At 33.6% G+C, this 14,251-nt stretch overlaps 2 protein-coding genes across 2 annotated transcripts; both read right to left on the bottom strand.

The window, feature by feature from the left end:
• Positions 1-598: 598 nt before the first annotated feature.
• Positions 599-1,314, bottom strand: LOC114383858. The gene is made up of 3 exons (XM_028343583.1): positions 991-1,314; positions 721-895; positions 599-606 (listed from the first exon to the last, which is right to left on the bottom strand). Exons 1-3 carry the CDS (start codon positions 1,312-1,314, stop codon positions 599-601), a joined length of 507 nt encoding a protein of 168 aa, XP_028199384.1.
• Positions 1,315-3,874: 2,560 nt separating this feature from the next.
• On the bottom strand, positions 3,875-7,864 carry LOC114384202. Its single transcript, XM_028343855.1, has 2 exons — positions 7,558-7,864; positions 3,875-4,506 (listed from the first exon to the last, which is right to left on the bottom strand). The coding sequence occupies exons 1-2, from the start codon at positions 7,764-7,766 to the stop codon at positions 4,317-4,319; spliced, it is 399 nt and encodes a 132-aa protein (XP_028199656.1). The 5' UTR covers positions 7,767-7,864; the 3' UTR covers positions 3,875-4,316.
• Between the last annotated feature and the right edge of the window lie 6,387 nt (positions 7,865-14,251).

Below are 14,251 nucleotides of genomic sequence, written 5' to 3'. Positions count from 1 at the left end.
TGAGATCCTAGAGGTGGAGGAGACATCCTCACTACTTGTATTTTTGCAATCTTTCATCTTGTTCTTCTTTGTGTTGTAAAGGAGGTTTCCGGACTATGGAAAGCTAAATCCTATGTTGGATCTTCCCTGTAGGAACCTAATGTAAATATATTTCTATCTATGTAATGATGTTTTGTGTGTTCTCTGTGCTATCTGCTTTTCATTCCAGTATGCCTTTACCTTGATCACGTAGATGCATGCTTTGTTAGGGTCATTCAACAGTGGAAACTGGTCTGATTCTAAAGTCCTTGATAGTACGGGACTAAGTTGTTGTACTGTCACGAGGAATCGGGGTACAAGAACTTAGTTGTGTATGTGTGTCTTAATGCGATCCTGGTTAAGTTTAGTCTTATAAGAGGAATCTGCGGACGAGGCTTGATCAGGATTAGGCTAGGCTATCATGAGGAATTTGGGTCTAGCAGTCCAGGAGACAACATAGGAATACATGAGCATTGTTAGATAGAGAACATTCGTTTTAGCATCAGGAACATATTAGGAAGACCAACGCGTTCTCTACTCATTTCTCTTGCGTGATTTTCTTTCTTTTTGCATTGATAGTTTATATACCTGTTCATAACCACAATCATCTTTTCATACCAGACACCTATTTATCGAAATAGCTTGCCAGATAACACAAGTTTCCTGAGAGTTCGATACTCAGTTCTTACTGTTTTATACTACTTGTGCGATTCGGTACACTTGTCGGCCGCAAACACCACCTCTCCGCAAAAGCAGATAAAAGTCCCTTGTCCAACGAACATGTAATCAGAGAACTTAATCTCGTAGCAGCCACAATGCCTTCAATCTTTGGTGCATGCCTTCCAAATTTCTCTACCTTCCTCCCATGAGAGGCCAACTGCAACTCAGTACTTTTATGCAAATAATCAAAATTAATTAGGTAAATTAAAATGATAAATAGTTATTCAAATATGATATAATTAAACAAATAACTATCTCTCCTGCCCAAACTTTAACTGCCACATGATAAGCATAATCCTTCAACACCGATGTATCTTGGGACCCGTCTGGAAAACCCTTTGTATCAGTAGCTACATGATCTGTAAATGGATCATGAGACTTCTCATGAACCTTGTCAGCAGCATTATCCACATTCTCAAAATCCTCTACAACAGCTGCATGTGCTTGTTCTCTATGTGCCAATATTGTCGGCTTTCGACGCTGAGAGCCTTCTTCCGCATCACCACTAACTTGTCTACCTAAGGCTCTTCCTAAAATTCTGCCTAAAACCTGACACAATCTTGTAGTTCTAACCATAATCTTTAAATTTAAATAGTAATAAAAACTAATGTCACCGTTCAAATAATAGTTGAGTTTGAAAAAAGTCAAACTACAATTTATTAATAAATTCATTAATAAATATTAATTTAATTATTTTTTTAATAACTATTTTAATATTTTTATATATTCATAAATCAATGTGGATATTCATTTTTTAAATTTTTATACTTCACATCACTAATTCTTGCAAACTAAAATATATGATCAAAATCAAAGTACAATTTTATTTTTTGTTTCTTACAAATTCTACTTCATTATTTTATAAATAACTATTTCAATACTTTTAAATATTTATAAATAAATGCAGAAATCATTTTTTTATACTTCCAAACACTATTTATATAAATATTTAATATTATTAGTGTAATAATATTTATACAAGTATATTAATAAAAAAAGTTATCATATCCAATATTATATTTTATTGTTTAACTAAATTCTACAATATATACATCATAAAAAATTGGAATTTTTATTATTTAACAATTTTATTAAAAAATATATTTAAAATATAAAAATTAATTAAAATAGTTATTTTAAAAATAATTAAATAACAAAAAAAATTATACATTGATTTTTAAATGAAAAAGTTTGGTAAATAAATTATTTATTAAATAAAAAAATTATTAAAAATCAAATTAAATGAATAGCTATAGTTAATTAAATAAATAATTTTTAAAATAAACAAAAATAGTTATTTATAAAATAATTAAAAAACAAAAAAATAAAAATTAATTTTTAAATATTTTTTTTTAAATTAATAATTTATCAAATAAATAAATAAAAAATATACAGATTGAGAATCTGTATAATCCATATGAATTACCAATCTGTATGGTCATATGGATTTCCAATTGGTATTAACGCAGTCAAAATTAAACTCAGATAAAGGGAACTCACACCGAACGACAAAAGGTGGTATCACCATCAACAATGGTGAGGATAACAAGAGGGATGAACGGAGGGGACTTGTGGTGGCGCAACAGGAAGGTAGAACGAAGATTGAAATTGGAGGGAGGGGATGGGTGTAGGGAGGTGATCTGTATTTCAATTTTAAGTGAATGATAATTTCGCCAATTCACATTATTTGTTGGATGCAAAAGAAGTTCTTGTGATGTAGGAAGAATAAGCCTTAACTCTTCTATAATATTGACTTAACCCATTAGGCCCATCTAAAGGCCTGTTTTATATTAAAATTGTTATGAACTATCACATAATAATAAAATTATTATCCATTAAATATTAGAGTGTGAAGTAATGACATATATCTTATTTCTATGTTACCCAAAATTTAATATGCTACATTCTTATTTATTTATTTTTTCTTGAATAGAGCCAAATATTTTCATTAAAAATAATAAGACAATTTTAAACTATAAGATGTGATAAAAACTTGTCTACAAATATTACACGTGACAGTCTATCACTACCAAAGCCTTTTAAGTCTCACCAAAGAAAATAGTCTCTAATCTTGCTATCCATATATGCTTATAGAAATTAACTTATTCTAAAATTAAAATGATTCAAATTATCAAATTACTAAAATAATTTTATAATTTCATTAAAATAATTATAAAAAATTATATATCATACTAATAATAATAATATGTTTTTAAAATATTATTATTAAATAGACCAACACGTCATACTTAATGATTTTTTTTCGAAGACATATGGCCTGTTGTGTTTAACTAAGACTTTAAAATCCTGGGATCTAGTCTTTCTGTTAAACTAGTAGAGTGCAACTAGGCCTTGAACGGGCTAGACCATAGGCCTCTGATGGGCAGCCCGCCTTACTTCTGCCCCTACACTATGGTCTAGCCTTGCAAAGGCTACAACAAGGCTTTCAATGTGTGAGAGTAAATGGTGTTATGTAGTTGTTTCTTTGCAAGCACAACTAAGGGACGTGGTTCTGAATGAAATTTTAATTTGAAATATATGTTGTATTTCTGCATGAAGCGAAGGAATTCCTGTTTAGGTCTTCTTGGCTGGTTGAGATGTCTTGAGTGTGTTTATTCAGTGCAGATGGTTTGTTTTGGAGCCAAGAGAATGTCAACAACTTATAAGGCAATGTTTTGGAAGCAATTATGATTTTAGTTTGAGATATGAACTGAAGTATGTCCTCCGACATACTATAAGTATCTAATTTCAAAGTCATGTTCGATTTCAACAGTGTCTTGCTATCTTTTTTAATCTTTATTTTTGGTTAAGAATTTTTACAAGGTGATAGGGATCTTGTGATGTATGTTTTGTGCAGAATGCATACAAGTGGGTACAGGTCTCTCAAGAGTGCACTAGACTTTTCTATTGAGGGCCTGGTTTTGTTCTATCTTATGCTAAAGTCCAAGCCCACTTATTTGAATGAAATTCTTTGGCTAATTAAAAAAATGACAAATGGGTAGCAATGCACCAACATCATATCTAAAAAAAAAAGATGAAGGGAGAAATGAGGGGCAAAGATGTTGTGTTTGAATCTTCCACCTGATATTTCTAACAACACTAACAAATTAAAATTTGCTAATAACAAAATCATATCTGTATAGATCATCTGCATAAACCATTAACAACACTTCAACTTCATATGAAATGCCCACCAAACATATCAAACAAGAGATCAATCTCAACAAACCCAAAAATTAGATAAAGCTATCAAGGAAACCCAATCACAAAAGGGGAGGGGGAATCAGTTTTTCATCCTGGTCTAATTATATATGTGTGAACCAATTCTGCCTACAGCAGTTGCTACTCTACTAACTTTCTATTTCATAAGCATAGCTAAAATTTTCTCATTTAGCTCCACCACAACTTACATGATGAAATGCCAAAATATGTTCTTTTCTTTTGATGCAACATAGTTAAATACTTCACATTACAAGCAACATTAAGTTGTTTTTTATTCTTCCTCAGTGATAATTTCAGTCATCGTGAGTATAAAAGTTAAAAACCAAATTTCATTAATTGAAATTATCAGGATAAATTCATGAGGGGCCTGAACAATCATCTGAATGTGAAAATGTGCTATCACTTCCTCCATCAGAACTTTCTGATAACAAGGGCCATGAGCATTTTAAATTGCTTATCTTCTCTTTGCCTCGAGATTGCTCGAATAAGTTGTTGTTCTCACTGATCTGCATCTCAATACCTGCTCTTTCACGCCTCTTATCTTTCCTGTGATCATGTGTTACATAATAAATATTAATGTCAAAACATAAAAAGTCTATTTGTTAATTGAATAGCAATTCCAATGGTAGTGTTAAGGGTCGTAAAAGAGGATCATCCCTCTTAATGTTAGAGTTGTTTGTACATATGATTGTCAAGCTGACCAATAATAAAGTCAAAAGGAAAGCTAATAATATAAACAATAAAGTAATTTCTGCTAGTGTGTCAACTATTCCTTATACCAATCTTGATTAAGGGTCTGATTTGAGTTTAACTTTGAGCATATAGGCTTATTATTATAAAATTTAATGCATAATAAATGGTGAGATGGAGACATTGTGAAGCTCCGATACTCCAAAATGGGAAGTATTAATTTTTTTTTAAATAATGGCTAGGACGTAATGTCACTCCCTTGTTTATGCCGGAGGCAACGATTGGAGGACGACAGATGGAGGGGATGACTAGAGGATGATGGTTCCTACTTCGTTTTCAAGCACTACCCAGGGTCTTTCTTCACTCTTTAGTCTTTTCTCTCCTTTTTTCGGCACAATCTCTCTTCAGTCTTCTCTCTCCCTTTTCTGGAACATTCTTGATGCAATCCTCCCAAGGAAGGGACTCATCACCAGAACCATGGCTAGGAGACTCCAAGAAGATTGGGCCAGAGATGCAGGAGAAGACCCTAGGGCTCTCATGAGCCTTAGGGTAGATTTTGGGCCCATGAGATAAGTATAAGCCCACTTATCTATGTGCATATTAGATTAGGGTTTCATTACTTTTGGGCCTTGTATTAGGGGCTCTATTGTGTAGGGAGGGTAGCCTGGTAATGCAGGATTTTTCAGCCCTTGATTTTAGGGCACCTAGACTAATTTTTGTATTAGGGGTAGTTTTATAATTTCACATGCATTAAGTGCACTATATGATGTGTGTGTTGGGAGAAAAATTTAATTGAATTGGGAGAAGCCCAATCCAATTAAATTTTGGACCATCCTAAGGGGGAGGTGAGCATTTGTTTGCTACACCCCATTGCCACATCATATAGTCACACTTTGTGCATGTCCTTCATGCTTTACATGCCTTATGACACCTAAGCACACTTAGTGGAGAATCTTGAACTTGATCTTTGATTAGTGGGCCGAATCATAACTAAAATTCACTAATCATAATTAGTGAAATTTTGGCTCTACATATTCAAATTCAAATTCAAGTGAAATTTGAATAAAAATTCAAATTTCCCTTCAATTTTGTGTGACACTTAGGCTATAAATAAAGGGCTTGTGTGTAAATTTTTCAAATTTGATCATTTGAGAATTACACTTCAAAGTTCAGACCTCATTTGAGGCATAAATTTCGTGCCCCCTTTCTCCCTCTCCCTCCACTCATTTTCTCATACCTTCAAGCTCTTATCCATGGCTTCCAATGGTGGTGAGCTTGTTCTTGACTCATCTTCTCCTTGAAGTGGCGTCTACAACCACCTTTCCTCCTTCTCCATTCCGCTTCCATTGATCTTCAAGAAGAAAAGGACTCCATTGATAAAGAAGATCCAAGGCCTACAAGCTCCACATGGAGCTACATCATGTGGTATCATAACATCTTCATCTAGGTGATGTTTTTTGCTTCTTCTATCTTTTTGTTCGGTCAATTCACTTTAATTCCTTGTTCTTCATCTTCGTCTCCATTCTACTGCCATTGATCTTCAAGAAGCAAATGACTCCATTGATGAAAAAGATTCAAGGCCTACAAGCTCCACATGGAGTTACATCAAGTCTGAGGCGGTCTTACTTCTCTCACCTTTTTTCAACGAGATCACTACTGTAAGTGTGTTTTTCGGTGAGGTATTCTCTGTGTATTTCACCTTTTGAGTTTGACTTCTCCTTGGTTTATCTATTATGCTTTTTGAAATTTGATTTCTCCCTTGTTTTTGAAATTTAATATAAAAAATGATGTAATCATGTTGTGTTATGTTTTCTGATGTTTTGTTTTCTTTTCTCGTTTCTGATGTTGTTATTATTGTGTAGTTGTGTTGCTTGAAAATATGTCTACACCTGTTGGGGGAGATGGTTCAATCACTGGGGTCAGTTCTAGTGTTACTCATAGATTTGCTTCCTTAGGAATTGTATGAAATCCTTGTGAAAAATCTAACAAAGGTTCACACTCTAAGGTTAAAGCACATCTACTAAGAATTTCAGGCTAAGGAGTTTCTGTTTGTCCTAAAATTAGTTTTGAATATTTAGCTGATTTAAAAAGAATTTGTGAAAAGGCTGAAAACATATTAAAGCCCAAAAAATGTTCCACTTCCTATTGACCAAGAGAAACAAAATGGATCCAAAAAGGGGTGAAGATTTGGTTTATGCGCACTCCAATCTTCAATTTTTGTCTAGGAAAGGGGAAGGATATAAAAAAGGAGAGACAAAATTGTGGTACATTAGTGGAGATGTACATGATCCACTTGATGATGGTGCTGGACTTCTTGAAATGACAGATTTGTCTCTTGATGAACTAGAGTTAAAAGTTATGCTTTTCTTGGATGATGGAAATGAAGAAGAAAATGATACTATTATATTTAAACAGTAATTTAGTCCATACTAACTAGTAATGATGCTTTTGTATAGGCTATTGTATAAAGCCAATACTTGTTTTTTGTTAAAGACTGATGATGCTTTTATAGTTTTATTGATAGAGTCTGCCAAGACTATTTATGATATGGGCTGAAACTGTATTTTTTTGTTTATGATCACAAGTATGTCTTTTTGTAAATTGTGATCATTACCATAGTTATGAATTAATGACAATTGACAAATGATCAAAGTATTGAGGGGTTTGATATGAATGAGACTCAATTTGCTTGTTTTTATTACTATTTAGTTACTAATGTGAAAGATTGACAATTTTCATTGTGGGTTTCAATCTGCACTCGGGATCATGAGAAACTAACTTCTCTTGAATAACTAGAAAAATCAGTAACTAAAATCATGCAGTTTAATAATCTCAGTAACTAAATCAATTATTAATAATAGCATTTTTTAGTATTTCAGTAAAAACGAAAGCAATTAATTGGGTTACCGTAATCGTGGCGGAGCTCTGCTCTTGTCGGGTTCCCGATTAATGGTGGATTGCGGTGTTGAAAGTGTCAGGGAGAAGAGATCTTCCTGCCAGTTGCCTCCCCAAGGACAGCAACGACAGCAACGGAAGAGTTCAGTACCGCAACGGAAGAGTTCAGTACCAATGAAGACATAGTATAATATGATTATGATTATATTTTTCTTATTCATCGGAATTAAACTCAACTGCTAGAGAAATTAAAAAAAGATTTATGTAGTCTCTTGTTAAACTGTGTTTACTCTCTTTTTTTATGGTCTTCCACGCGCATATGTTTCTCTTCCTTGACCTTTTATACCAAATAGGAGTCGTTGTCTTTTTATTAATCAATCGAGAGTTTCTACTAAGACCTGTTATTGGTGTAGGGACAAGTTCACGACTTTGGTTTGGCAGGTTCATGAAGACGAATACATTTTGTAAAATTGGTGGTAGCGCTGTGTTCTTGCCTTCCAAACCATCCAAACACGAGTAGGAACTTCTACCGAATTTACAATGATTAAAATGTTTTCCATTGTTCATAAATATCTAAATTTGTATGATTTCATGATAATTTTTTTCCATTAAGTTTCTAATGAACAATAATTTTATCTTTATCTTTGATATTTTTTTAATCTTTAATAAATTAGTAAATTTTATATTTATTTTCTAATAAATTAATAAATTTTATATTTATTTTATCATAAATTTTTTCATCTGTTATCAGTATTTTTTAAAGGAATAAATAATAAATAAAAAATTATCATAAAATAAATATAAAATTTATTAATTTATAAAAAATTAAAAAATACTAAAAATAAAATTATTATTTTATTAAAAAAATATTTTTTTTTTAAAAAAAATAAATACAAAATTTAAATATTTATTAAGAATCATACATAGTCATTTATACTAAACTGTGTTTACTCTCTTTTTTTTTTATTCTCTTCCACGCGCATATGTTTCTCTTCCTTGACCTTTTATACCAAATAGGAGTCGTTGTCTTTTTATTAATCAGTAGTTATTGGTGTAGGGACAAGTTCACGACTTTGGTTTGGCAGGTTCATGAAGACGAATTCATTTTGTCACAATTGGTGGTAGCGCTGTGTTCTTGCCTTCCAGATCATCCAAACACGAGTAGGAACTTCTACCGAATTTACAATGATTAAAATGTTTTCAATTTTTTATAAATATCTAAATTTGTATCGATTTCATGATAATTTTTTTCCATTAAGTTTCTAATAAACAATAATTTTATTTTTATCTTTGATATTTTTTTAATCTTTAATAAATTAATATATTTTATATTTATTTTATCAGAATTTTTTTCATCTGTTATTAGTATTTTTTAAAGGAACAAATAATAAATAAAAAATTATCAGAAAATAAATATAAAATTTATTAGTTTATAAAAAATTAAAAAATACTAAAGATTCAAAATAAAATTATTATTTTATAAAAAAAACAAAAATAATTTTTTTATTAAAAATAAATACAAAACTTAAATATTTATTAAGAATCATACAATATACATAGTCATTTATAATTAAGCCCTTAAACAATAAGAATTTGTAGTCAGGTCTTTCATCGTTTCCAAATTAGTATCTCCCAATACTTTCACAACATTAGAAAATTTTACTTTGCTATCATGGTTTCTCTTCAAGGCTTGACCATCCAAATAGTAAATGTTACTTTTATTTTTGTCCTCGCAATACCAACTGTCTTCCCTTGTACACTTTGCATCCCCACTTTGAACCAACATATTTGTACCCTTGTGATGTCATCTCCCTCATAGAAATCATATTGACAACAGTAGAAGGTACAAACCACACATTTGAGCAAGTTCAAATAACACCATCATAGAGTTTCATCCTCACACTCCTTATGCCTTCAACCTTCATTTTTTCACCATTCCCTAACTTGAAACAACCGGATTCTCCATCGATTTTCAAAGTGTCAAACATTTCTCGATCTCTACAAATGTGCTTTGAGGCAGCAGAATCCATCACCCATTCCGTTTTAACAACCTAATCATTTGTTGCCAAAAACACATCATCTTCATCTTAAACACTTTTTACTACATTAGTTTGGGAGTTGGCGCCATCTTTATTCATATCTCTTATTTTCTTCAAATCCTCCTTCATTTGTTTGCACCTCACTTGCACATGACCATTCTCACCATAATAGTAACATTGAATGTTACTCATATCTCGTTGCAAACGTGATTGAGATTTTGATCTTGCTCTTGGACCATCATGTCTCCTTGAATGATTCCTCTCTTGCTCAAACTCCGCCACAACTATTGCATTGTGTTCATCATCAACATTTTCAGTTCTCATCATTCTCTCATTTTCTCTAAGAGCTGCAGTCACCTTATCCAAATTCAAAGTTGATCTTCCCACATGCAACGTTTGAACTAAAGCTTTGAAGGACCTTGGTAGTGAGGCCAACAACAAGAGCGTCTGCTCCTCATCAGAGAGTTTATCATCTGCATTCAACAATTGACTTACTAGCTGATTTAACTTGTTGAAGTGGTCATGAAGATCTTCTCCCATCTCCATTTTGAGTTGATACGACTCCATTTTCAAACAAAGGCGATTGGTTAACGACTTTGACGCATAGATATTCTCAAGCTTCTCCCACAAAGCCTTCGGTGTTGTCTCCTTCAACACGTGTTTTATCTCGGGAGCAAGGGCTAACCAATCGTGCTCACAGTCCTCTCCACTTGGTTTCATTTATAGAAGCTGGTCTTTCATCTTCGAACGCCTGATCAAGACCGATGTGTCATCATTTTCTCCTATTTCTTAACCCTTTTTGTAACCATTTTAATTACTGATTAGCCTTAATTGTCAAATTAATTATGCAGTTTTATCATTTGGGCCTAGTGGATTAATTTTGTGTTTTTAATTTAATTTCAGGAGAATTATAAGCAATTGGGCTTGAATCCAAAATTGGGCTTGGACTTGAAGAGAACAGACTATTTTATTCTACCAAATCTTATCTTATCTAGATTTTATTTCATCTAGATATTATTTCATCTAGATTTTGTCTTATCTTATCTTATCTAGATTTTATTTTATTTATGGGCTTGGACTTAAAACAGGTTTGTAAGCTTTGGGGCTGATGACTATATAATAGCACCAAGGTTCTAGTTTTAGCTCTCCTCTCTTCTCTCTTTTCGTTTTAGTCACTTTTCGTTTTAGGGAGAAAGAATAATTTTAGGTTTTGCAATTCCAGTTTTTATTACTCACATATCAATAAAATTTCATTTCTGCTTCAATCTGCAATTTCATTTTCTACTGATTCATGGAAGGCTAAGTCTCCAGCGTTGTTTTCTCTTGAGGATCAAGCGCAACTCTCTTTGAGGTTTTATTATTACTATTGAATTCTGATTAGTTTTTCCTCTTCACCAATTCCTCTGTATTTGTTGCTATTAATCCATGCATGCTTAGTGCTTGATTAATTGTGTCTACGCTTAATTCATGTTCATGCTTAATAATCAGTTTCGTTCATGATTAATTGGTGTATGTGTTGCTTAATCACATAATGAATGCCTTGTGTTAAATTTCGCTTAGTAATTTAATTTAGGGTTGGATTAAGTGGTTGAACTGATAAAGGATAAATCTTCGTAACCTAGGATAAGAGACTTGCTTGTGAATCAAGGGGAAACAACGTGTTTTAATTATGATATTTTCTAATTCAAATTTACTCTGCCAAATCATAAAATTTATTTTTCCATCAAACAATGGTATCTCAAACCCATGTGTGTTCCCAGCCATAGCTCTGATACCACTATTGGGTAATCAACACTCTAACAAATAAAAAGTACCCACACCACAAAGCATCGTGAGAACACAACAAAGATTACACAGTAGGAAAAATAATAACAAACACAAGAATTTAATGTGATTCAACACCTCTTGCCTACGTCCATAGAATCGTCTCAAAAGGTATTTCCTATCAAAAAAAATGATTACAAGATTGTAACTCACCCCAAATAGTGTATCACTTTACAAACCCGAATATCCCACTCAATGGTTATAAGAAATGATAACACTCTCACACAAAGACACTTTTCTCTCAACAAAGTGACTTTGTTTCACAATCTCTCTTCTCACACACTCTCTTCATGTGTTGTGTTTCTGCACTAATTCTCTTCTCTATTCATAGTGAAGATTTTCACCAACTATAATAAATAAGCTCCCTTGCAAGTTGAAACAAAAACAACTTCCAATGCATCCATTCAGCTAAGGTGATGTAGCTCCATGTGGAGCTTGTAGGCCATGGATCTTCTTCATCAATAGAGTCCTTTTCTTGTTGAAGATCAATGACAGCGGAATGGAGAAGGAAGAAAGATGATTGGAGACACCACTTCAAGGAAAAGATGAGTCAAGAACAAGCTCAACACCATAGGAAGCCATGGATAAGAGCTTGAAGGTACGAGAAAATGAGTGGAAGGGAGAAGGACAGAAGGAGCACAAGGCCTCAAATAAGGTCTAAACTTTGAAGTGTAATTCTCAAATGATCAAAGTTGAAAAAAATGAACACACAAGGCCTCTATTTATAGCCTAAGTGTCATACAAAATTGGAGTAAAATTTGAATTTCTATTCAAATTTCACTTGAATTTCAATTTGTGGAGCCAAATTTTGGAGCCAAAATTTCACTAATTATAATTAAAGAATTTTAGCTATGGTTCAACCCACTAATCTAAGATCAAGTCCAAGATTATCCACTAAGTGTGCTTAGGTGTCATGAGACATGTAAAGTATGAAGGACATGCACAAAGTATGACTATATGATGTGGCAATGGATGTAGCAAGCAAATGCTCACCTCCCCCTATAAAATTTAATTGGATTGGACTTCTCCCAATTCAATTAAATTTATCTCCCAACACACACACATCAAGTAGTGCACTTAATGCATGTGAAATTACAAAACTACCCCTAATACAAAAACTAGTCTAGGTGCCCTAAAATACACGGGTTGAAAAATCCTATATTACTAGGGTATCCTCCCTACACTATGGAGTCTTAAATACAAAGCCCAAAAATAATGAAACCCTAATCTAATATGTACGAAGATAAGTGGGCTCATACTTAGCCCATGGGCCTAAAATCTACCCTAAGGCTTATGAGAACCCTAGGGCCTTCTCCTGCATCTCTGACCCAATCTTCTTGGAGTCTTCTAGCTATGGCTCTAGTGATGGGTTCCCTGCTTGGGAGGATTGCATCATCCCCTCCCTCTTGAAGAGGATTTGTCCTCAAATTTGTAGACCGCTCATCATCTGAATAAGCTACACCTGTAAAAGGAACCAAATCAGTAATGTTAAAGGTGTTGCTAACTCCATACTCCTTTGGGAGGTCTAGCCTATAAGCATTGTTGTTGATCCTTTCCAAGACCTGAAAAGGGCCATCACCTCTGGGGCTAAGTTTGGACTTTCGCTTAGTAGGAAATCTATCCTTCCTAAGATGGAGCCAAACCGAATCCCCTTTATTAAGCACCAACTTCTTCTTTCCTCTATTGCCTTTAGTTGCATACACCTGTATTTGGTTCTCTAACCCTCTCATGTAATTTCTTCATAAACTCTGACCTATATACCCTTTCTTTATGTATAAAAGAAGTGTCAAGTGGAAGAGGAATTAGGTCCAAAGGTGTGAGAGGATTGAACCAATAGACAACCCATAGGCAAACTCCACATGAGGAAGGTACTCATCCCAAGACTTATGATTGCCTTTTAGGAGAGCCCTTAACAATGTGGATAAAGATCTATTCACTACCTCTGTCTGCTCATCAATTTGTGGGTGACAAGTGGTGGAGAAAAGGAGCTTAGTTCCTAGCTTAGCCTATAAAGTTTTCCAAAAATGGCTAAGGAACTTAACATCTCTATCAGACATAATAGTCTTAGGCAAACCATGAAGCCTCACAACTTCTCTAAAAAAAATTCTTGAGATGTGACTAGCATCATTTATCTTGTGGCATGGTATGAAATGTGGCATCTTGCTAAACCTATTGACCACCACAAAGATAGAGTCTACACCCCTTTGGGTCCTAGGAAGCCCAAGGACAAAGTCCATACTTATATCTACCCAGGGTGCAGATGGAATAGGTAAAGGTGTGTATAGCCCATGAGGCATCACCCTAGACTTGGCTTGTAAACAAGCCACACACCTAGTGCAATACCTATGAACATCTTTTTTCATATGGGGTCAAAAGAATTTTTCCTTAAGGAAGACAAGAGTCTTATCAATTCCAAAATGCTCCATTAGCCCACCCTCATGGTTATCTTTAACCAACAACTTTCTAATGGATCCTTGGGGTATACAAAGCCTTCCTTCCTTGAACAAATACCCCTTAGCAATGTAGAATCAATCTTGGGCCTTGTGCCCACAACTAGCATAAATGGGAGAGAAGTACTCATCAGAAACATACAATTCCCTTATGTTATCAAATCCTAAAATTTGAGCTCCAAGGGAAGAAAGCAGTGTGTGTCTCCTAGAAATAGCATTTGCAACCAGATTGGTCTTTCCCCTTTTGCATTTGATAACATATGGAAATTTCTCTAGGAATTCTACCCATTTTGCATGCCTCTTGTTTAACTTGCATTTCCTTCTAATGTACTTAAGTGATTCATGATCACTATGAATAACAAACTCTTTGGAAACAAGGTAACGTTCCCAAGT

Source organism: Glycine soja, chromosome 14 (assembly GCF_004193775.1).
Source record: "Glycine soja cultivar W05 chromosome 14, ASM419377v2, whole genome shotgun sequence".
NCBI lineage: Eukaryota > Viridiplantae > Streptophyta > Magnoliopsida > Fabales > Fabaceae > Glycine > Glycine soja.
Note: the sequence above shows the minus strand (reverse complement) of the source record. Positions and strands in the feature narration are given on the sequence as shown.